Source organism: Aquarana catesbeiana, linkage group LG06, assembly GCF_042186555.1.
Source record: "Aquarana catesbeiana isolate 2022-GZ linkage group LG06, ASM4218655v1, whole genome shotgun sequence".
Lineage (NCBI taxonomy): Eukaryota > Metazoa > Chordata > Amphibia > Anura > Ranidae > Aquarana > Aquarana catesbeiana.
Window position 1 is genome coordinate 259728571 of NC_133329.1, and position 22749 is coordinate 259751319.

General features: G+C 45.2%; 1 protein-coding gene across 1 annotated transcript in view; it reads left to right on the forward strand.

Moving 5' to 3' along the window:
- LOC141146726 (aldehyde oxidase-like) overlaps positions 1-22749 on the forward strand; it is a 230454-nt gene that overhangs the window by 202426 nt on the left and 5279 nt on the right. Inside the window, exon 34 of the mRNA XM_073633234.1 lies at positions 21384-21551. Within this exon, the coding sequence (XP_073489335.1) occupies positions 21384-21551 (168 nt within the window). The remainder of the gene's footprint in view (positions 1-21383; positions 21552-22749) is intronic.

Here is a 22749-nt window from a genome sequence, read left to right on the forward strand (position 1 = left end):
TGGCCTGCCTTAGGCTCAGTTACAGGATGAGATATCTTTTACATGCAGGCTGTGGTTTTCACCTGCTCTGTGGCAAGATTGCAGCACTCAGTAATAGAATAAGAGTCTCAGGGGATAAGGTAAACAGAGGTGTTTTTTTTTTTCACTAATTGTGAATTGTGTTACTGTTGTGCTGAATAGTTAATGGGAAAGATTAGTATATGCTTTATGCAATGTATTGTGGGACAATAATAGTACAAGTTTTGTGAATGGCAGAGAAGGCAGAAGAGGGCGGGCAGGCGGTGCAACATTCCTCTGTTGCAGCAGCTGCTGTTAACCCATATAGCATCAAAAGTTATAAGGACAGTATTTGGCAATTTGGCAGCTTTGATTTTTACCAGAAGCAGACGCCTGCAAACGGTATTTTAAGCTTTTAGTGTTCTTACTTATCTTTTTCTTCTTTTTTTTTTTTCTTTTTTTTTACAAATCTTTTATTTAAGCAAAGCACATGGTTCAAGGACATACAACATTGCATAGACACATTGGCATACAGTACAGCACAACTCATTGTCATTACAAAATCTCCAATTGCTAGAAACAGAAAAGGACATTATGCCTAGGAAACGTCCAAGGCGTCATTTGTATCTCTGGTTAGTCGTACAGAAGGCATAGTCCCAAAACTGGACAAGACTAGAGCAGACCATAGCCAAGGGATAAATTGCTTGGCAGGGTGAGCCTACGGAACCAGCCCAAAACATTTTCCAAACTTTTTATAAAAAGAAAAGTACCCTAGAGTCCTAGAGGCACTGAACTAAGAAACAAGAATAGGAAAAAAATGGTATAATGTAAGAAATGGAAAAGAGAAAGATGATAAAGAAAAGTGAGAAGTAATACGACGGAGAGGAAGAAAGGAGGAGAGAGAAGGGGGGGGGTGTAACATGTGAAATCGCGAACCGCACAAGAGATAATCGGAATGTATGAACCAAATGTGGTCAGAGTCTTAACAGGCTCATTTTAGTCTACAGAATCGCTTTCAAAAAGGGTTAAAGGGTTCGGCCCCCATCAGAGAAGACTAACTTATTCCACAACGACCAAGTTTTGGAGTATCGTTCCTGCTGATGACGTGCCGAGAGGACGAGATCCTCTAATTTTGTTAATTTCCTCCACTTTTGTGAGCCACATTCCGATGGTCAGGGAGTGTGAGGATTTCTATTTAAGAGGGATGCATGTCTTGGCGTTTTCAAGGAGATGGTGAATGACTGATTTCCCATATACTCTCCCGGGGGTGTTGGAGGCATGGAGAAGAAAAAAGGCTGGGTCATCCGGAATCGGCCGTTCTGGAAAGAAGTTGGGCGCATCGTTCAAAAATTCACGGAAGTGTGTTATCTTGGGGCAGGTCCAGAAAATATGTAGAACTGTGCCCCGCTCCTCATGGTGCCGCCAGTATCAATCTGAAGTCGCGGGAATTTTTTTTTGCAGCCTCACCGGTGTTCTGTACTATCTGGTGAAGATTTTAAAATTAGTTTCCTGCACTCTCGTGCAAATGGAAGGTTTATATCCAAATATAAGGATATGTTGCCTTTGTTGCAGACTAAAAGTGAGGCTAAGATCCCGTTCCCACTCCCCAAGGCAGCATAGGGAGTAGGTCTCTGGGGGTGTGATCAATAGATTATAGGTGGCCGATAATGTATGTGGCATCACCCCCTACTCCGAACAATACTCCTCCAGAGTTGTAAGATGTTGGCAAAATTTGCTCGGGGGAGGGAGGGATCTGAAGAAATTAGTGAGTTGGAGAGCCCTCCAAAACTCCAGACGAAAGGATCCTGAAGGGTTAGTGAGATCAGAAAGCGATGGCCAACCCCTATCCTCCACAGAATGAGAGACCTGGTGACAACTAGATGCTCCAAGATTCCAAAAGGCTGTATCTTGGTATCCTGGGGTAAAGAGCGGGTTTCCCAAGATCGGGAAGAGTGGCGAGGTCGAGATATGGCACACTGAGCCTGTTCCATTTGAACCCATAACTTGATATCTCAATGTCTATTCCAGTCAATTAGCCTACTCAGGTGAATTGCCTGATAGTATTTCCGTATATCTGGCACCGCCAGTCCCCCATATCGTTTGGGCAATGTAAGTTCACCTCTTTTCAAACATGGGCATTTATGGGCCCATATAAAGTAAAAAAATCTGAACCTGTTTGAAATAGTTAGACGGGATAGAAATTGGTAGAGCCTGTAGGAGATAAAGGAGAATGTAGGTAGGATACTCATTTTGAGCATATTGCAACTGCCAAACCATGAATGGAGTCCCAAATTCCATTTATCCAGCAGAGCACGAACTCTTTTCAGTAATGGAGGGAAGTTTAATTCAAATATTTTGGATATGTTGTAAGGGATGAGTGTGCCCAAGTATGTCAGCGCAGAACTAGTCCAAAATTCGTCTGGAGTTGTGAGACAAGTGGCTGCGGAAGGTTTATTCCCATTGCTTCGGATTTCATAAAATTGATTTTGAGATTGGAGAGGGCTCCATATTTCTCAAATTCCTTAAGGAGGTTCGGGAGTGAGATCAGGGGCTTAGTCAGGGAGAATAGCATGTCGTTGACATAGGCCGAGACCTTCTGTTGTGTGTCTCCCACATTTATGCCAGTAATATCTGGGTGAAGACGTACAGTACATAAAAAGGGTTCCAGTGACAGGACGAAGAGGAGGGGTGACAGTGCACAGCCCTGTCGTGTCCCATTCATAATTTTGAAAGGGTCCGACAGGACCCCATTGGCTCGGACCCTAGCTGTGGAGTGTGAGTAGATGGTAGAAATCCACCGGAGCATATTGATACCGAAACCTGCATACCGAAAAACTGATAGCATGTACCTCCAATTCACCCTGTCAAAGGCCTTCTCAGCATCCGTACCCAGAAACACATATTGGGCGTGGGATTTGTTGGCTGTATGTAGTAAGTTTAGGACCTTGGTGGTATTATCCCCAGATTCTTGGGTTGGGACGAAACCTACTTGGTCTAAGTGGATCAGATGTGACAGATGTTGCTGAATTCTAGTTGCCAAGATTTTCGTGAATAATTTGGGATCCAGGTTGAGCAGTGAGATTGGTCGATAACTCGCACATGAGGCTGGGTCTTTTCCTTCTTTTGGGATCACTGAACTATGAGCTTGCAAAGTGTCTACCGCAAAGGGTGAGGCGGATCCCACATTGTTGGACAGTTTGACCATGAATGGGCCTAGAGAGGGTAACCGTGTTTTATAATATTGAATGGTGAAACCATCCGGACTTGGTGCCTTCCCCGATTTAGTTGTCCCTATGGCCCCATGAACTTCCTCCAATGTAATGGGGTCTTCTAAAGCTTCACTAGCATCATTTGATAAGTGGGGCATGAGGGACGAAGATATATAGGAATCCATGCATTCCTGCGATGGAGACAAGGTTTTCAGATTGTACATGGATTCATAAAATCCCTGAAATTCCTGAACGAAGTTGTGCGGCAATGAGAGTTTGGGCCCTTTAGGCTGACCTAAATGTGGTATGTATGTCGCCAATTTCTGCTCCCTAAGGTATCTAGCTAGCGTTTTACCACATTTGTTACCGGATTCATAAGATATTTCCCGGCAAATCTATAAGGCTGCTTTAGCTTTAAATTGCAACAGGTCCGTAATTTGCAGCTTTTTCACCAGGGAAGGTGTTGGTGCATGTTTATGTTGGGCCTCTTAAGGCCCGTAAGACCTCCAGTAGGGACGTCAACTGTTTAGTACGATGTTTCTTGAGTCTTGACCCGTGTTTGATTAGCAGACCGCTAATCACCGCCTTGTGTGTCTCCCAAACAATGCTGGGTAGGGATGAGCCAAACCCCCCCCCCCCCCCCCGGTTCGGTTCGCACCAGTACCTGTGAATGGACCAAAAGTTTGCGCGAACTTTAGAACCCCGTTAAAGTCTATGGTACTCGAACGTTCTAAATCAAAAGTGCTAATTTTAAAGGCTAATATGCAAGTTATTGTCCTGAAAAGGGTTTGGGGACCCGGGTCCTGCACCAGGGGACATGTATCAATGCAAAAATAAGTTTTAAAAACGTCTGTTTTTTCGGGAGCAGTGATTTTAATGATGCTTAAAGTGAAAAAAAAAGTGAAATATTCCTTTAAATATCGTACCTGGGGGGTGTCTATAGTAAGCGTGTAAAGTGGCACGTTTCCAGTGTTTAGAACTGTCCCTACACAAAATGACATTTGTAAAGGAATAAAAGTCATTTAAAACTGCTTGCGGCTTTAATGTAATGTCGGGTCCCGGCAATATGGATGAAAATCAGTGAGACAAACGGCATGGGTACCCCCCCCCCAGTCCATTACCAGGCCCTTTGGGTCTTGAATGGATATTAAGGGGAACCCCGCACCCAAATGAAAAAAAGGAAAGGCGTGGGGCCCCCAGGCCCTATATACTCTGAACAGCAATATACAGGTGGTGCAAACAAGACAGGGACTGTAGGTTTGTTGTTAAGTAGAATCTGTTTGTAATTTTGAACTGGTACATTTTTAAGCTTTTTGGAAAACATAGGGAAGGGTTATCACCCCTGTAACATTTGTTTTGCTGTCTGTGCACCTCTTCAGAAGATTTCACCTCACTTTCTGTCCCAATGACAAATGTTTTTTGAAAATTTGGGGTTTGTAGTGAAACAAGGATTGGTGATAAAGCATCAGTGGAGAGGAGGCATGTTTTTTCCCATATTAACTCTTACAGGAGAGAATTTCCCTTCCTAGGGGTAGATTTCATCTCACTTCCTGTTGTCTCCTTCCGTTTGCAAGTAGGAGTCGTTTGTAAGTTGGATGTCTGAAAGTAGGGGCCTGCCATATATACTCTGCAGAAATTGGGGCCTTAGGTGTTGGTGTTGCCACAACACTGTAAGACCTCACAGTTACTCTTGGTGGGCGCAGGAACGGGCCCTGCTGTGAAATATTAGATCAAGGATTGTAATTACATGCCATTGTTGAACAGTGGTAGAAAAATTGGGCCTTAGGCACTGGTGCCACAACACTGCAACCCCTCACAGATGCTATAGTTGGAGTGCAGGAATGAGCCCTGCTGCAAAGTATTGCATCAAAAATTGTAATTACACGCCCCTGTTAAACAGGGGCTGAAAAATTGGGCCTTGGGCACTGGTGCTGGTGAAACAACACTGCAACCCCTCACAGATACTCTAGTTGGAGCGCAGGAATGAGCCCTGCTGCAAAATACTGCATCAAAAATTGTAATTACACTCCCCTGTTAAACAGGGGCAGAAAAATTGGGCCTTAGCCACTGGTGGCGGTGCCCAGAACCAAAAATGTTCTTACAAGCTATCAGCATGAAAATTGAGGAGGAAGAGGATTGTCACTCAGCATAACAGGATAGTCACTCAGCATCAGCATAGGCAGTCTTGAAGGGATCTCACATTAAAAAAAAAAATTATTTGGTTACATCAGCATCAGGTGCTTGATAGCTGATGATCCAAGACTGATTCATTTTTATGAAGGTCAGCCGATCGACCGATTCAGTGGACAGGCGCACCCTGTGATCGGTTGCAAGCCTCCAGCAGCACTGAATGTGCGTTCCCGAAAGAATGCTGGATGCAGGACAGGCCAGTAGCTCAATTGCATACTGTGCAAGCTCTGGCCAGTGATCCATCCTTAAGACCCAGTAACCCAGAGGATGTTCGGTGGGAAAGGTGTCCAAGTCTGATCTTGCCCCTAGGTATTCCTGCACCATGTGAATCAGACGCTTGCAATGGTTGCTGGAACCGATTATACCTTGGGGCTGCGGACTAAAAAATTGTCTGAATGCATCGGTCAGACGGCCACCTTCTCCACCGCTCCTTCTTTGACTGACCGAAGCCTCAGCAACACGTTGTCCAGGAGGACCAGGAAATTGTAACCTCCCAGGCTCTGGAAACGTGTTGCACAAACCTTTCTGCAAGGCCTCCCGAAGATGTTTCATCCTCTGCTCCCTCTGCGATTGCAAGATAAGGTCCGCAACCTTACCCTTGTAACGTGGATTAAGGAGGGTTGTCAGCCAGTAATGATCCCTCCCCTTGATACCGCGAATACGAGGATCCTTCTGCAGGCTTTGCAGGATCAGGGAGGCCATGCAGCGTAGGTTTGCTGAGGCAGTCGGTCCAGAGTCCTCTGGGTCACTAAGGACGACATGATCCGCAGCCACCTCCTCCCAGCCACGTACAAGTCCATGGGTTTCTTCGGACTGTAAATGATCCCTTGAAGACTGCTGCTGATGCTGAGTGCCAGGCTCCACCTCCATGCTGACACAATCCTCCTCCTCCTCGTCCTCTTCCTGTGTGATCGGCGGGCACACAGGAACACTGTCTGGATAAAGGGGGCCTTGAGAGGTAAGGAAGTCCTCCTCTTCCTCCCTCTGTTCTGCCTCAAGTGCCTTGTCCATTATTCCACACAGTGTGTGCTCCAACAGGTGGACAAGAGGGACAGTGCCACTGATGCATGCATTGTCACTGCTCACCATCCTCCTGGCCGCCTTAAATGGTGACATGCATCCCCGATCATAGCCCACTGGCGTGGGGAAAAAAAACAAGCTCCCCTGACCCTGTCCTGGTGCCATAGTTACATAGGTACTCATTGATGGCCCTCTGCTGCATGTGCAGCCGCTGCAGCATGGCCAACGTTGAGTTCCACCTGGTGGGCATGCCACAGATTAGGCGGTTCTTGGGCAGGTTAAATTCCTTTTGGAGGTCATCCAGCCGAGCACTGGCATTATATGACCTGCGGAAATGCACACAGACTTTCCTGGCCTACTTCAGGACATCTTGTAAGCCCGGGTACCTGCCCAAGAACCACTGCACCACCAAGTTAAGGATGTGAGCCAAACAGGGCACATGGGTCAGTTGTCCCTGTCGGAGGGCGGAGAGGAGGTTGGTGCCATTGTCGCAAACCACCATTCCTGGTTTAAGCTGGCCAGCCACCTCTGAACCTGCCCCTGCAGAGCTGACAGAATCTCTGCCCCAGTGTGGCTCCTGTCCCCCAAGCACACCAGCTCAAGCACCGCATGGCATCTTTTTGCCTGCATGCTTGCGTAGCCCCTTGAACGCCTACAGAGCACCATTGGTTTCCGAGGACAAATCGGCACAGGAAGAGGCCATGGAGGAAGAAGAAGAGGAGGGGGTGGAGGAGAGAGGTGTGGCAGAATCTCCACTAGTAGAATTTTGGAGGCGTGGTGGCGGAACAACCTCCAACACTACTGCACCCTGTCCTGCATCCTTCCCAGCTGCCAGAAGAGTCACCCAGAGTAACGTCCCTGTCCATGCCTGCTGGACCATGAGTCAGCGGTAATATGCACCTTACCGCTGACCGCCCTGTCCAGCAAGGCTAAGACATTGCCTTCCACATGCCGGTAGAGAGCCGAAATCGCCTTCCGTGAGAAAAAGTGGTGTTTGGGAACCTGCCACTGAGGAACCGCACATTCCACAAACTCATGGAAGGGGGCAGAGTCTACCAACTGAAAAGGCAGCAGTTGAAGTGCTAGCAATTTAGCCAAGCTAGCATTCAACCACTGGGCATGTGGATGGCTGGGAGCGAACTTCTTTTGGCGGTGCAGCAGCTGGGGCAGGGAAATTTGCCTGGTACATTCTGACGTCAGTGTACTAATAGCAGATTGCCTGCCAGAACTTTGCTGTGACACACCTAATTCTACACCTTCATTCCTCTCAGTGCAGGTTTCAGAGAGGAATGAAGGTATAGTGGGGTTGGAGATCCCAGCTGATGAGGAGCAAGGAGAGGTCAGCTTTGTTCTTTGGTGTGGGTCTTTTAGGTACGATTGCCAACGAACTGCATGGCAGGTCGACATATGTCTGGTCAAGCATGTGGTGCCATAGCGGGTGATGTTTTGGCCACGCGAGATACGCTTGAGACATATGTTGCAAATAGCAGCGGTGCGATCTGATGCACTTGTCTCAAAAAAGCCCACACCAAAGAACTTTTGGAATAACGCGCAGAGACAGCAGCGCCTTGCACATGCGGAGCTCTGTGGTGTTATGCAGTTGGTGTGCTGCCCTTAAGCTTGCCCCTGGAGAGCATCCTACCTCATTGAAGATGTGCCTCCTCCTCTTCCTCCCCTCTCCTATCAGGCACCCACGTGGAGTCCGCGACTTCCTCATCATCCCCTCCCTCCTCATCACTGGAGCAAAGCTGGCAGTATGCTGCTGCTGGGGGAACATGACTGCCAGATTGCTGTCCTTCTTGGGCACCCCCTCTCTCTGGGCTCACGTTACTTCCTTCCTCTAGCTGGGTACCATTATCGGAGCCTTCAAAACGCCGGGCATCCTCCTGGAGCATGTACCCAACACTGTGGTCAAACAGTTCGGGGGACTCCTCAGGAGGACATGGTGGGGCAAGGGAAGGAGTGACTGATGCCATTGAGCCGAGGGAAGAGGCCGCGTTGGCAGCTGCTTTGCCAGACAAAGTACCCTGAGCCTGGGTGAGAGAGGATGAGGAGGATGAGGACGGCTTGGTCATCCACTCCACCAAGTCTTCGGCATGTTGCGGCTCAACACGGCCAGCTGCCGAAAAAAAGGACAAGCGTGTCCCACGGCCACGTGCTGATAAGGGTGCACCGTCTCTACGACCAGCAGCGTTGCCTCTAGACACAGAGCCTGCTTGCCCTCTTTTATTGGCTTGTGACTGTCTGCCTCTCCTTGTTGGCCTTCCAGACATACTAATGGCCTGCATTGAGAGGTCCCAGCTAGGTGCACAAAGCTGGGATGTATATATATACTGATTATACTGCAGCTAGCAGAATCAACTGCCTGCTGTAGTATTATTAGTATGAGAACACCAGCAATTGTCTTCGGGTAGCTTTAGGTGCACACTGTGCAGAGGACACAGTACACTAACTGTAATTACTGCAGCTGCCTGCCTGTGGTATTAATAGGATCAGAAGAACACCAGCAATTGTCTTCAGGTAGCTTTAGCTGCACACTGTGCAGAGGACACAGTACACTAAATGTAAATACTGAAGCTGCCTGCCTGTGGTATGAATAGGATCAGAACACCAGCAATGGTCTTCAGGTAGCTTTAGGTGCACACTGTGCAGAGGACACAGTACACTAACTGTAAATACTGCAACTGCCTGCCTGTGGTATTAATAGGATCAGAAGAACACCAGCAATTGTCTTCAGGTAGCTTTAGCTGCACACTGTGCAGAGGACACAGTACACTAAATGTAAATACTGAAGCTGCCTGCCTGTAGTATTAATAGGATCAGAACAACAGCAATTGTCTTCAGGTAGCTTTAGGTGCACACTGTGCAGAGGACATAGTACACTAACTGTAAATTCTGCAACTGCCTGCCTGTGGTATTAATAGGATCAGAACACCAGCAATTGTCTTCAGGTAGCTTTAGGTGCACACTGTGCAGAGGACATAGTACACTAAATGTAAATACTGCAGCTGCCTGCCTGTGGTATGAATAGGATCAGAACACCAGCAATTGTCTTCAGGTAGCTTTAGGTGCACACTGTGCAGAGGACACAGTACACTAACTGTAAATACTGCAACTGCCTGCCTGTGGTATTAATAGGATCAGAACACCAGCAATTGTCTTCAGGTAGCTTTAAGTGCACACTGTGCAGAGGACACAGTACACTAAATGTAAATACTGCAGCTGCCTGCCTGTGGTATTAATAGGATCAGAACACCAGCAATTGTCTTCAGGTAGCTTTAGGTGCACACTGTGCAGAGGACACAGTACACTAAATGTAAATACTGCAGCTGCCTGCCTGTGGTATTAATAGGATCAGAACAACAGCAATTGTCTTCAGGTAGCTTTAGGTGCACACTGTGCAGAGGACACAGTACACTAACTGTAAATACTGCAGCTGCCTGCCTGTGGTATTAATAGGATCAGAACAACAGCAATTGTCTTCAGGTAGCTTTAGGTGCACACTCTGCAGAGGACACGGTACACTAACTGTAAATACTGCAGCTACCTGCCTGTGGTATTAATAGGATCAGAACAACATGAAAAAGTAATATATATATTAGGAAGAGAATAACAGGAACGGATCTAGCTGAACTGAATACAGTGTGTATATATATATATATATAACACCTGGGATGCATATATATATATATATATATATATATATATATACACAATACACTGTAAGTGCAGCTAACTGACTCGCCTGCCTACTCTATCTAACTTAAATCAAATGACACTGTCTCTCTGTCGATCTCTCTCCGCCGCCGCAACACACTACACAAGGCTGCCACGCAGGCGGCCTTATATAGTGTGGGGCATCTACTAAACCCCCTGAGCCATAATTGGCCAAAGCCACCCTGGCTTTGGCCAATTACAGCTCTCTGTACAGACGGCGCTGTGATTGGCCAAGCATGCGGGTCATAGTGCATGCTTGGCCAATCATCAGCCAGCAATGCACTGCAATGCCACAGTGAATTATGGGCCGTGACGCGCCACTCGAAGTTGGCGCAAACGGCCCATAACGTTCGCAATTCGACGAACATGGGTTCGACTCGAACTCGAAGCTCATCCCTAATGCTGGGGTCACTGTCAGAAGTGTCGTTAGTGCGGAAGTAGAACTTTAGTTCTCTGACATCACTAAGCACCTCTTTGTCTTGTAGAAGGCTTTCATTCAGTCTCCAACATTTGGTCTTAGAAGTGAGGGCATCAGTGAGGGCATAGGACAGAAACACTGGGGAGTGGTCGGATCACGTAATGGAGCCTATGGTGGAAGTTCGCACTGAATGTAGTTGTGCGTGGGGTACTAAAAAGTAGTCCATTCGCAAATATACCTTATGAGGTACAGAATAAAAAGTATAGTCCTTCTCGGAGGGGTGCAAAAGGCGCCAAACATCTACTAATTGGGCCTTATGCAGAGACTTGGTAATGCGTTTACCGGAGCCAGGAGGAACGGAGGACAGACCCGTAGACATGTCTTCCAAGGGGATCAGGGGAGCATTAAAGTCACCGCCTTCAATCAGCTGCTCCTCAGTGACATCTACTAGGCGTTCTAGTGTCTTGCTTAGGAAGACGTCTTGGTGGCTATTAGGGACATAAAGATTCGCCAAGGTGACCTTGGCACCGCCAACCATGCTATTTAAAAACAGGAAACGACCTTCTGGATCTATGATTGTGTCTAGGCAAGTCCAGGGAGCGTTACTCGAAAAAAGGATAGACACTCCTCGTGACTTCGCTGTTGAATTAGTCATGTGATAGACCACGTCCACTAGTGACGAAACGACGTAGGGAGGAGGAGCTACGTTCTGACGTCACCGCTGTGCGTTCAGTCCTGGAGGCTACGAGCTGTTTGGAAGCCGGCTGGCTCATTCTTGTTGTATCTTGCCTATTTATATTCATCGATATGTAAGTGTCCATTTGTCCTTTTTATATTTCAATAAATGTTAAAGGATTTACGCCATGTGGAGCTCTCTGTTGTTTTTTTGGTGATATCACTGCCCTGCTGAGTCTTCCACTGATGATCCCCATTGACGCTGAGGAGTCCAGTGCTTGCCTGTGAGATCCCGGGCTGGGGTAACAGCCACCTGCTCAGTGTGGTCCCCTGTAATAAGGGACCAACTTTTTCTGGTAAGCGGCAGTATTTTTCCGTGGTGGAGGATATATTTTTGCACTTGTCACTATAGTGTGGAATTTCACAACGCATCACCTTGGGGTTTACATTCATATTGGATTTTTTATGGCTATTCATTTATATTTTGTGATATGGACCCATTGCCACCTTTTATGGATTGATTTTTATTTTTGTTTTGTTTTTTCACTTCACCAAGTTAACGGAAAATTTTTTTTTTTGTTTTTTTCTTCACATTTGCATACTATTACTTAATTGTATTTGTCCCTTGATGCATCTTATTTTGGTTTATGTTTAGTTTGTTGCACTTAAGTGTGCACTTTAGGAGTGTTTTTGATCTATTTTTATTTAGCGTCACATGATCTCGTGATCTCTGGCACCTATCATTAGGAGCCTTAGTCATCATTATCTCACTTATTAGCGCGACTTTTCTGCTTTGTATTTCAGATTGGTGTTGTATAACACTTTGTAGTTGCAGCCTAATTTTTTTATCTCTTAGTGCAATATTCCTTCTTATACCCATTTACTTCCCTAAAGGTGACTGCCAGCGGGTAGACCCATTGGTATGTAGCGCCCTGCTCTCTGGCCAGGACCGGATGCAGACGAGCCCTGCGGTGAAGAGTCGCCCTCGAGAGATCCGGAAGAAGCACCGTCAAAGTCCACATCTCCGCTTTCCCATGCTTTGCGGATGATCAACACACCACATCTCGGGGCCTATCGGGGGCAGTAGATCTGGGGCCAAGGGCCCTATGAACCCTGTCCAATGCCACGTCCGCTTGAGGGGAATTTACGACTTTTTGGAAAATGGCACTTACCGTGGCTGACAGATCTTCAGTGCCCGTTGCCTCCAAGAGACATGCAGCTGCAGGTTATTCCTGCGGCTTCTGTTTTCCAGGTCCTCCAAATGGAGTTGAAGGTCCACTGTAGCATCTGTTTCTGAGATGTGGGAGCGCTCCAGAGCCACCATACGGCGTTCAAGGGATGATAACTAGGTCTCTCCGGCGTCTACTTGCTCCGAGAGTGAATGGACCTCCGCCCTCACCGCTTGGATGTCCCGGCGGTGTGTCTCCTCCACCCGAAGAATCAGGGCCTCAATATCTTGTTTAGTAGGTAGTGTCTGCAGAAACTCCGGAAACGGAGCAGGGAGTTTGTCATCCCTCACATGTTCATGCAGAAGAGTGCAAGAGTCTCTGGTAGGTCTGGTACAGAGGAAGATGCAGGTGAGTCCGGCATTAGAGAAGGTCCTAGGCCTGAGCCACGAGGTGCCGCCTGGAGAGGTACGATGAGCGCTCTGGAAGAAGTGGTGAATCTCCCCCTGGGGTGCGCGAGAGCGGGTCGCTCTAGCTGATGACCTGGTTCTGTATCTTTTTGCAGCTAGCATGCCACTAGAACAGACGGTTATTTCCAATAATATGTCGAGATAGGCAGGGGAGCTCACAGAAGACACAGCCATGTCCAGGCCACGACCCCTTACCTTTTTCTGATGTCTTCAGGATGGTCATTGATGAGTAGGTTGTTTTTTTTCCTCAATCTTCTCCCGATAGTAGCTGGTCCTGGATGATGCAGAGAACAGCACTGACATGACATCAGTGCTGTTCTTAGTATCCATACACTGTGAGCACTGATAGTACATCTTGTGGCCAAAGGGAGACTGTAGGTACAGCTTCAGGTTTTAGGTGAGTATTGTAATCTGAACTGTTTTTTTTTTTTTTTTACAATTCTTGGGTAACAAAAGACAAAAAATTTAATTAGCCTGAAGCTGGGCTTTGAAATATAACTCTGCTTTTGTGGGGAAAAAAATTAAGTAAGTAAAAAATAAATATAATAATAATAATATAGCACATACAATTTCTGGACAAACAGTATTGTGATTTAATGTTATTAAAAATTACTTTTCCTTTTCAATCTGCAGATACTAAAATATTCTATAAAATTCAATACAATATGGCAACCTGGAGGCATTCTGTACACTGAAAAGTCATTAAAAAAGAAGGGTTTTGGGACTTCCACTTCCATACCGGGCCTATTCTGGCACTACTACATGTAAAAATCATAATTTTTTTTGCTAGAAAATTACTCAGAACCCCCAAACATTATAGATGTTTTTTAGCAGACACCCTAGGGAATAAAATGGCAGTTGTTGCAACTTTTTATGTCACACGGTATTTGCGGAACAATTTCAAACACTTTTTTGGGGAAAAAAATACTGTTTTATGAATGAAACAATAACAAAACAGTAACGTTTTCCCAATTTTTTTGTATAATGTGAAAGATGATTTTTCACCGAGAAAATAGATATCCAACATGTCATGCTTTAAAATTACACACACTTGTGGAATGGCGCTAAACTTTGGTACTTAAAAATCTCCATAGGCGACGCTTTAATTTTTTTTACAGGTTACCAGTTTAGAGTTACAGAGGAGGTCTAGTGCTATAATTGGTGCTCTTGCTCTAACGCATACCTCACATGTGTGGTTTGAACGGCATGACTTGTGTGTGTGTTCGCTTCTGTGCACGAGCACACAGGGACGGGGGCGCTTTAACCACTTACCGACTGCCTAACGCAGATATACTGCGGCAGAATGGCACGGGCAGGCAAAATCACGTACCTAGCTTCGTTAGGGGAGCGATCCAGGCTGAGGGGGAGGCCACTCATTCGTGGGCACCCCCTCGCGATCGCTCCCAACGAATGAAAATCTTCCTCTGCTGCTGTAATGTAAACAGCGGCAGAGGAAGTGATGTCATCTCTCCTCGAGCCGGTCTTTTCGTTCGGGCGCGAGGAGAGAAGACATCAATGTGAGTTGCACCAACACTACACTAACAGTAGAACATACTAGGCACACTTTTCACCCCCCATCACCCCCCTGTACCCCCTGTCACAGTGACACCAATAGCAGTTTTTTTTTTTTTTTGCATTGGTGTCAGTTTGTGACAGTTATAAGTGGTAGGGCAGTTAGGGTTAGCCCCCTTTATGTCTAGGGTACCCCCCTAACGCCCCCTAATAAAGTTTTTCTGATCGCTGTATTATGCCCCGTACACACGGTCGGATTTTCCGACGGAAAATGTGTGATAGGACCTTGTTGTCGGAAATTCCGACCGTGTGTGGGCTCCATCACACATTTTCCATCGGATTTTCCGACACACAAAGTTTGAGAGCAGGCTATAAAATTTTCCGACAACAAAATCCGTTGTCGGAATTTCCGATCGTGTGTACACAAATCCAACAGACAAAGTGCCACGCATGCTCAGAATAAATAAAGAGATGAATGCTATTGGCCACTGCCCCGTTTATAGTCCCGACGTACGTGTTTTACGTCACCGCGTTTAGAACGATCGGATTTTCCGACAACTTTGTGTGACCGTGTGTATGCAAGACAAGTTTGAGCCAACATCCGTCGGAAAAAATCCTAGGATTTTGTTGTCGGAATGTCCAAACAAAGTCCGACCGTGTGTACGGGGCATTAGTGTCACAGGTGACGCTAGTTAGGGAGGTAAGTATATAGGTTCGCCGTCAGTGTTTTATAGCGACAGGGACCCCCATATACTACCTAATAAAGGTTTTAACCCCCTGATTGCCCCCTAGTTAACCCTTTCACCAGTGATCACCGTATAACTGTTACGGGTGACACTGGTTAGTTAGTTTGTTTATTATAGTTTCAGGGCACCCGCCGTTTATTACCTTATAAAGGTTTAACCCCCTAATCGCCAGTCGGTGATATAAGTTAAGTTTTAGGATCAGATAAGGTCTGCGTCACCCCAGGCAGTGTCAGGTTAGCGCCAGTACCGCTAACACCCACGCACGCAGCATACACCTCCCTTAGTGGTATAGTATCAGTATCCGATCAGATCTACACTAGCGTCCCCAGCAGTTTAGGGTTCCCAAAAACACAGTGTTAGCGGGATCAGCCCAGATACCTGCTAGCACCTGTGTTTTGCCCCTCGGCCCAGCCCTGCCCAGCCCACCCAAGTGCAGTATCGATCGACCACTGTCACTTACAAAACACTAAACACGCATAACTGCAGCGTACGCAGAGTCAGGCCTGATCCCTGTGATCGCTAACAGTTTTTGTTGGTAGTGTTTTGATACAGTCGCTAACAGTCAGGAGGTTTTTTGCCTGTGAGTCTCACTAGTGTACCACTAAATTTAGAGCCCAAAATGGCAAATCGTAGGTACACTAGTGAAGAGGCCTACACGTTTCTGAGCATGACAGATAGTGAAGAGGAAGTCACTCATCTGTCAGATTCAGGCTCAGAATACGATCCTGTAGACGACAGCGGCTCCATGACAGATAGCTCTGACGACGGAGTTGTGGTCCCTGCCAAGGTCAGGCGTACCAGTCCCCGAACTTCTTCTTCTGTCCTTGATGTGCAAGAACCGCAGCTCCCTCATATGGAGCAGAGAAGTACTAGCACCGATATTCCTTCTGGTGAACTGGCAAGCACCAGCGGCCTAGTACACCCTGGTTGTACATCCAGCACTGCAGTAACAGTTGGTGACGTGGCAAATCCCATAAGTGCAGTTCAAGCTGGCGAGGTGGCAAGCACAAGTAGTGTCCCGCTGCCACCAAGAAGACGAACACAGGCCGTCGTGCCCATAGTGCCCTTCCTGCTGCATTCGCCAATCCTAATTGGGAACCCACCACTTCTGCAGCACCCGTACTTCCCCCATTCACTGGCCAACCTGGCATTCAGGTGGAAACAGTTGATTTTACATCACTGGATTTTTATTCGCTGTTTTTCACCGGAGATCCCTATAGACCAAAGCAATTTGTACGCTGGTCAACACATCGCCACTATTCCCCAGACCTCCCTTGCCAGAGATTGGAAACCAATTACGGTTTCCGAATTTAAGATCTTTCTGGGCCTTTCCCTCCTCATGGGCATAACCTAAAAGAGTGAGTTGCGGTCATATTGGTCCACTAACCCAATTCACCATATGCCCGTGTTCTCTGCTTCCATGGCCAGGGCACGATACAAGCAGATTTTGCGGTTCATGCACTTCAACAACAATGAACTCTGTCGTCCTCGTGGAGACCCTGAATACGATCGGCTCTACAAAATTCGGCCCCTCGTAAACCACTTCAACCAATGTTTTGCAGACTTGTTTACTCCCCATCAAGTTGTCTGCGTTGATGAGTCCCTGATTAAGTTTTCTGGCCGCTTGTCATTCAAACAGTACCTTCCCAGCAAGCGTGCCAGATACAGGGTCAAGATGTATAAGCTCTGTGACAGGGCCACAGGCTATACATGTAGTTTTATGGTTTACGAGGGCAAAGATAGTCACATAGAGCCGACAAACTGCCCTGACTACATAGGAAGCGCTGGCAAGATTATGTGGGGGAGCCAATCACACAAAGCAGGAAATTATGTTTATGGGGAGTGGTCAGTACACACTGTACAGAACAACTCCAGGTAGCCATATTGCAATGCATTCTCAGAAATTTACAGTGGCTGCAGATTGAAAAGGAAAGGTGATGCATCTTCTGCAGAAACGTTTCCTGAAGAATTTAGCTACGAGCAGCATACATTAAGGATCAAGAGGCTGGATATATATATCTTTGAGTTTTGGGAGACTTTAATCCCTGTGTTTGGTGTGACCGCCGTAGCGGTCTTTATATCTGGTAAGGAGATCACTTACTCACATTGGGGGAACATCATTCCTTGGCGATTGGAATCTTCTTTGTAAACCTTTCAGTTACATTTGCATGGATGCCTTAATACACTGGAATTCTAAAGAAGCTATATATTCATATGCACATCACTTCTTGGTTGTGTTGTAATCCCCACTTTTTGTGATGTCTTTGGACACTTGTTGATTTTGCTCTATGGACACTTGTTACTTTATTTTATTTTATTTTATTTATTAACTTAATTTAATTTATATTTGATCATGTTTGTGGATTGATAATCACCAGCTAGATCACTGGATATATTAATTAACAATTTATTATTCACTACTTATGATATATTCAACCCTAATATAATACCATATATTCACTTATGGAACACTGCTTTAGTTTTCTTTTTTTATGAAGTTTTCACCACTTCTGAATATATGACACAAATTTACAATTTGGGTCCTCTTTTTTCACAGTATTTCTAGCGCCGCATCTACACATATGTTTTTCAAGATTGTGTGGAACTTGGTGTCACCCTTATTCAGAAAGGGGTACCACTTGTACGTGGACAGTTATTACACGAGCGTGCCACTTTTCGGTCACCTTTTTGATCATCAGATTGGAGCATGTGGCAATGTGCGACTTAATCGCCGGGGCTTTCCCCAGCGGCTTGTAGATTCCCATCTTAGGCTGGGGGAGAGAGCCTGCTTGCAGTGTAATAATTTGCTCGCTATGAAGTGGAGGGATAATAAGAATGTTTTCGTTCTTACCTCCCATCATGCAGACACGACGGTCCAAATTACTACGGCAACTGGTGTTGTGGAGAAACCCCTCTGTGTCCACGAATATAACCTTAACATGGGAGGGTGGACCTCAACAACCAGTTGTTGGCGCCGTACCTCGTTGCCTGTAAGGCCAGGCGCTGGTACAAAAAAGTGTCTGTTTATTTATTTCAATTGGCTTTGCTGAACGCTTATGTGCTATACAGAGCTTCAGGACGGACTGGATCCTTCCTTAAATTCCAGGAAGAGATCGCCAGAGCCCTTCTCTTTCCAGACGGTGCTCCGCCTCACCTTCCCCAACCAAATGCAGTAAGCTGGCTGCATGAGAGGCATTTTCTTTATGACCTCCCGAGTTGATGTCCCGATATTTATGGACCTGACTGTAGGCGTGACACCCGCTATTATTGTCCCTCCTGTCCTGACAATCCTGGTCTTTGCATTGGTGAATGTTTTGAACGCTACCATACACTAGTTGAGTATTAGCGTAGGGTACAGTACTGCACAGACTAGGACATACTTTCACAGAGTCTCCCAAGATGCCATCGCATTTTGAGAGACCCAAACCTGGTACCAGTTACAAAAGTTAAAGTTACAAAAATAAGTGTAAAAAAAAACAAAAACACAAAAAATATATAAAAAAAAAAAAAAAAAAGTTGTCGTTTTATTGTTCTCTCTCTATTCTCTCTCTATTGTTCTGCTCTTTTTTACTGTATCCTATTCTGCAATGTTTTATTGTTATTATGTTTTTATCATGTTTGCTTTATAGGTATGCAATTTTTTTATACTTTACTGTTTACTGTGTTTTATTGTTAACCATTTTTTTGTTTTCAGGTACGCCATTCAGCTGCAGAGCGGATTTATTTATCTTGACAGCAACAGCGTTTGCTCCCACGATACATAAAGCCGTGACTCCAGCGCTGTCGGAGGTGATTTCACCATCACAGTTACATACTTCAGGATATATGCCGAAGCGTGGGGGCAGCAGTGGGTGGAGGAGCGATTTGCTCCTACCTTTTGCGGGAGGATGCCCCCATGCTTCAGCATATATATATTTTAGGCACAGGTTGCGTTAAATGTTTTATTTTTTACTATTTTTTTTTGTATTTGCTTTGCAGGTATGGTAAGTCTTACTGTTATACTGTAATGTTACTTTGTTTTATTGTTAACCATCATTTGCTTAGCAGGTACGCCATTCAGTTGCAGCGCGGATTTATTTATCTTGACAGCAACAGCGTTTGCTCCCACGATACATAAAGCCGTGACTCCAGCGCTGTCGGAGGTGATTTCACCACCACAGTTACATACTTCAGCATATATGCCGAAGCGTGGGGGCAGCAGTGGGCGGAGGAGCGATTTGCTCCTAACTTTTGCGGGAGGATGCCCCCATGCTTCGGCATATATATACGGTGCATGTATGCCCATCATTAGAAGTGGGTGGATGAAGGGAGGTATTCTAATGGTGGGCATACCCACCGATCAATATCTTTTTTTTGTTCAGCCCACAGGCTGCATGAAAAAAAAGTTTACAATATATGCCCAACAAGGACCAGCAACGTACTGGTATGTTGCTGGACTTTGAGTGGTTATACCAGAATGATGCCTGCAGGTTTAGGTATCATCTTGGTATCATTCTTTTCAGCCAGCGGTCGGCTTTCATGTAAAAGCAATCCTAGCGGCTAATTAGCCTCTAGACTGCTTTTACAAGCAGTGGGAGGGAATGCCCCCCCACCGTCTTCCATGTTTTTCTCTGGCTCTCCTGTCCCAACAGGGAACCTGAGAATGCAGCCGGTGATTCAGCCAGCTGACCATAGAGCTGATCAGTGACCAGAATGGCTCCAAACAGCTCTATGGCCTAAGAAACCGGAAGCTACGAGCATTTCATGACTTAGATTTTGCCGGATGTAAACAGCGCCATTGGGAAATTGGGAAAGCATTTTATCACACCGATCTTGGTGTGGTCAGATGCTTTGAGGGCAGAGGAGAGATCTAGGGTCTAATAGACCCCAATTTTTTCAAAAAAGAGTACCTGTCACTACCTATTGCTATCATAGGGGATATCTACATTCCCTGAGATAACAATAAAAATCATTTTTAAAAAAATGAAAGGAACAGTTTAAAAATAAGATAAAAAAGCAAAAAAAAATAAAGAAAAAAAAAAAGCACCCCTGTCCCCCCCTGCTCTCGCGCAAAGGCGAATGCAAGCACCGGTCTGGCGTCAAATGTAAACAGCAATTGCACCATGCATGTGAGGTATCACTGCGAAGGTCAGATCGAGCGCAGTAATTTTAGCAGTAGACCTCCTCTGTAAATCTAAAGTGGTACTCTGTAAAGGCTTTAAAGGCTTTTAAAAATGTATTTAGTTTGTCGCCACTGCACGTTTGTGCACAATTTTAAAGCATGTCATGTTTGGTATCCATGTACTCGGCCTAAGATCATCTTTTTTATTTCATCAAACATTTGGACAATATTAAAATTTTAAAAAGTGGTCAGTGGTAACATTGTCAACAATCCCAGGGAGGGTCTAATATTGCATAGTGTATCCATGTTCCAAAATATGGTGCAAGGCATCCCAGAGAAGTGTAGAGGAAAACAAGGTTGACCTTCGAGCTGATGTTAACATACACTGCAATATGTGTGTGTGTATACCTCCTTTTTTCTCTCGCATTCTGTACACCGTTGTACACCAGAAATGTCATTTCCCACTTGTGTGATTGGCTAACTGATTTTCTCAGAAGTCTGCACAAATCAAATTTTAGTCATCCCATGCAATAGAAATTTCAGTTTTGGTGAGGAAAAAAAGGTAGAAATCTACAACAAAGCTTTTTTTTGAAAAACCTTGCAAATGGCTTAAAACACCAGGGGGGATTGGAATTAAACTTTTGACTATAAAAATATTTCTTCCTGATTGTATGTTCTAGATGCATGTAAATAAATATTCTGAAATCTGAAATTAAAGGCACAATAAAATTCATGCATGATTCTGTTATAGTTTTTTCTCTAAGGGAAGCCATGCCATTGAGCTTAGCTGCTCATGTGCTAGCTTGTAAGTAAATTTACAACTGAATGTGTGAATACACAGCAACATAAAACTTGTACTAAGTATGGAAAATTATTGGAAGAATGACCAGCTGCCTCTCATTTCTTCTTTTTTTAAATTATTTTTAATTTTTATGAAATTCAACAAAGGAGTATAATCTTAAATACAAGTGTCAGATGACTTCTGCTCATGTAGTTCTTCCTCCAGACCTCCACACCACACCTTCAAATTGGGTTACTCAACTCTGAGATGAAACTTTACCCTGTCTTGGCACTGGACATTTTGTTTGTGACCTTTATATATACGAGCACACCTTCAACCTGATATCTTGACCATTCTGTATGTTTGTGTTTTTTCCTACAGGGTGTTGGTGAACCAGCTCTCTTCCTGGGCTCCTCTATTTATTTTGCCATAAAGGATGCTTTAACGTATGCCAGAAAAGAAAGAGGAATGTCTGAACTTTTTACCTTAAACAGTCCTGCAAGCCCAGAAAAGATACGAATGGCGTGTGGTGACAAATTCACTAACATGGTATGACCCATTTCAAGCAATCTATGTAAACATGAGAGGTTTAACATTTATTTAGCTAGTTAATGGTCACCATATTTCAGTCGCCATATTTTTATTTAGACCTCCGTGGATTTTAGTGACTCTTCATTTTCAGTCAGCAAAAACTTTTTTTAGTTTGTGATAGGTTAGGAAACATTTAAACCCCCTATCATTTTTTACTCTCTCTGTTCCATGAAGATTCCATTTTGCTTCTTGACCTGGAGACACAACAAGAAGTGAGGAAATCTCTATTCAAAGCAAGGACTAATCCTCTTTGAGTGTTCCCAGTAGAAGAAGTACAGAAGTTCCAGGGTTGCTTAGATGACAACCCTGGAACAATGGTCACAAGGACAAACAGATGTGAACCTGTTCCATCAGGGTGCAGCCAGCAATTAAAACCTTGCAGGAGTTATACCACTTCTATAGTCCAAAACCCCAAAGCATGGTTTTAGCTTTACTCCCTTAGGCAGGAGGAAATGGGCAATTTTTTAATTTTTACTTTGAATGCACTTTTTACCTGAATAGGTAACAAAAAATGCCCAAAAATACCAAAATCATCATTTTACCAAAGTCTTTCACCAGATTTATTGTGGCACCATACTGTAGATGCACCTGATGTTTGATATATTATATCAAAATATACATCAGTCCAAAACTAGAATTTGGACATCAGGATTAACTTGTTTATTGATAATATTTAAATCTGCTGGTTTAATCCCTACTGGAAATTCTATGTCAAAAAAATTATGTATCTTTTATCCAGGAACTTCCATGTCTGAACTGTGTAGAAAAGATACAGTGGTGCTTCACATGCACCTCTGTGCTTGGTCATTTGACATCAGACATAATGGGGTTTAATACCAATTTAAAGCAGGGGTTCACCCACACCGCCAAAAAAAAAAATATTAAAAGCCAGCAGCTACAAATACTGCAGCTGCTGACTTTTAATACATGGCCACTTACCTGTCCCAGGGTCCAGCGATGTCGGCAGGGAACGCCGAGAACCCGCTCGGTTCTCGGCAGCTGCCGCCGCCATCCTAGGTGAGGGAATCAGGAAGTGAAGCGTTGCGGCGTCCCAAGTGGTCCCCGCTCTCTCCTGGGAGCTTTGTATTCCCAGCAGACAGTGCGGTGGGGACGGGAAGAGGCATAGACTCCCATGGGAGTCTATGCCGGAAGTGGG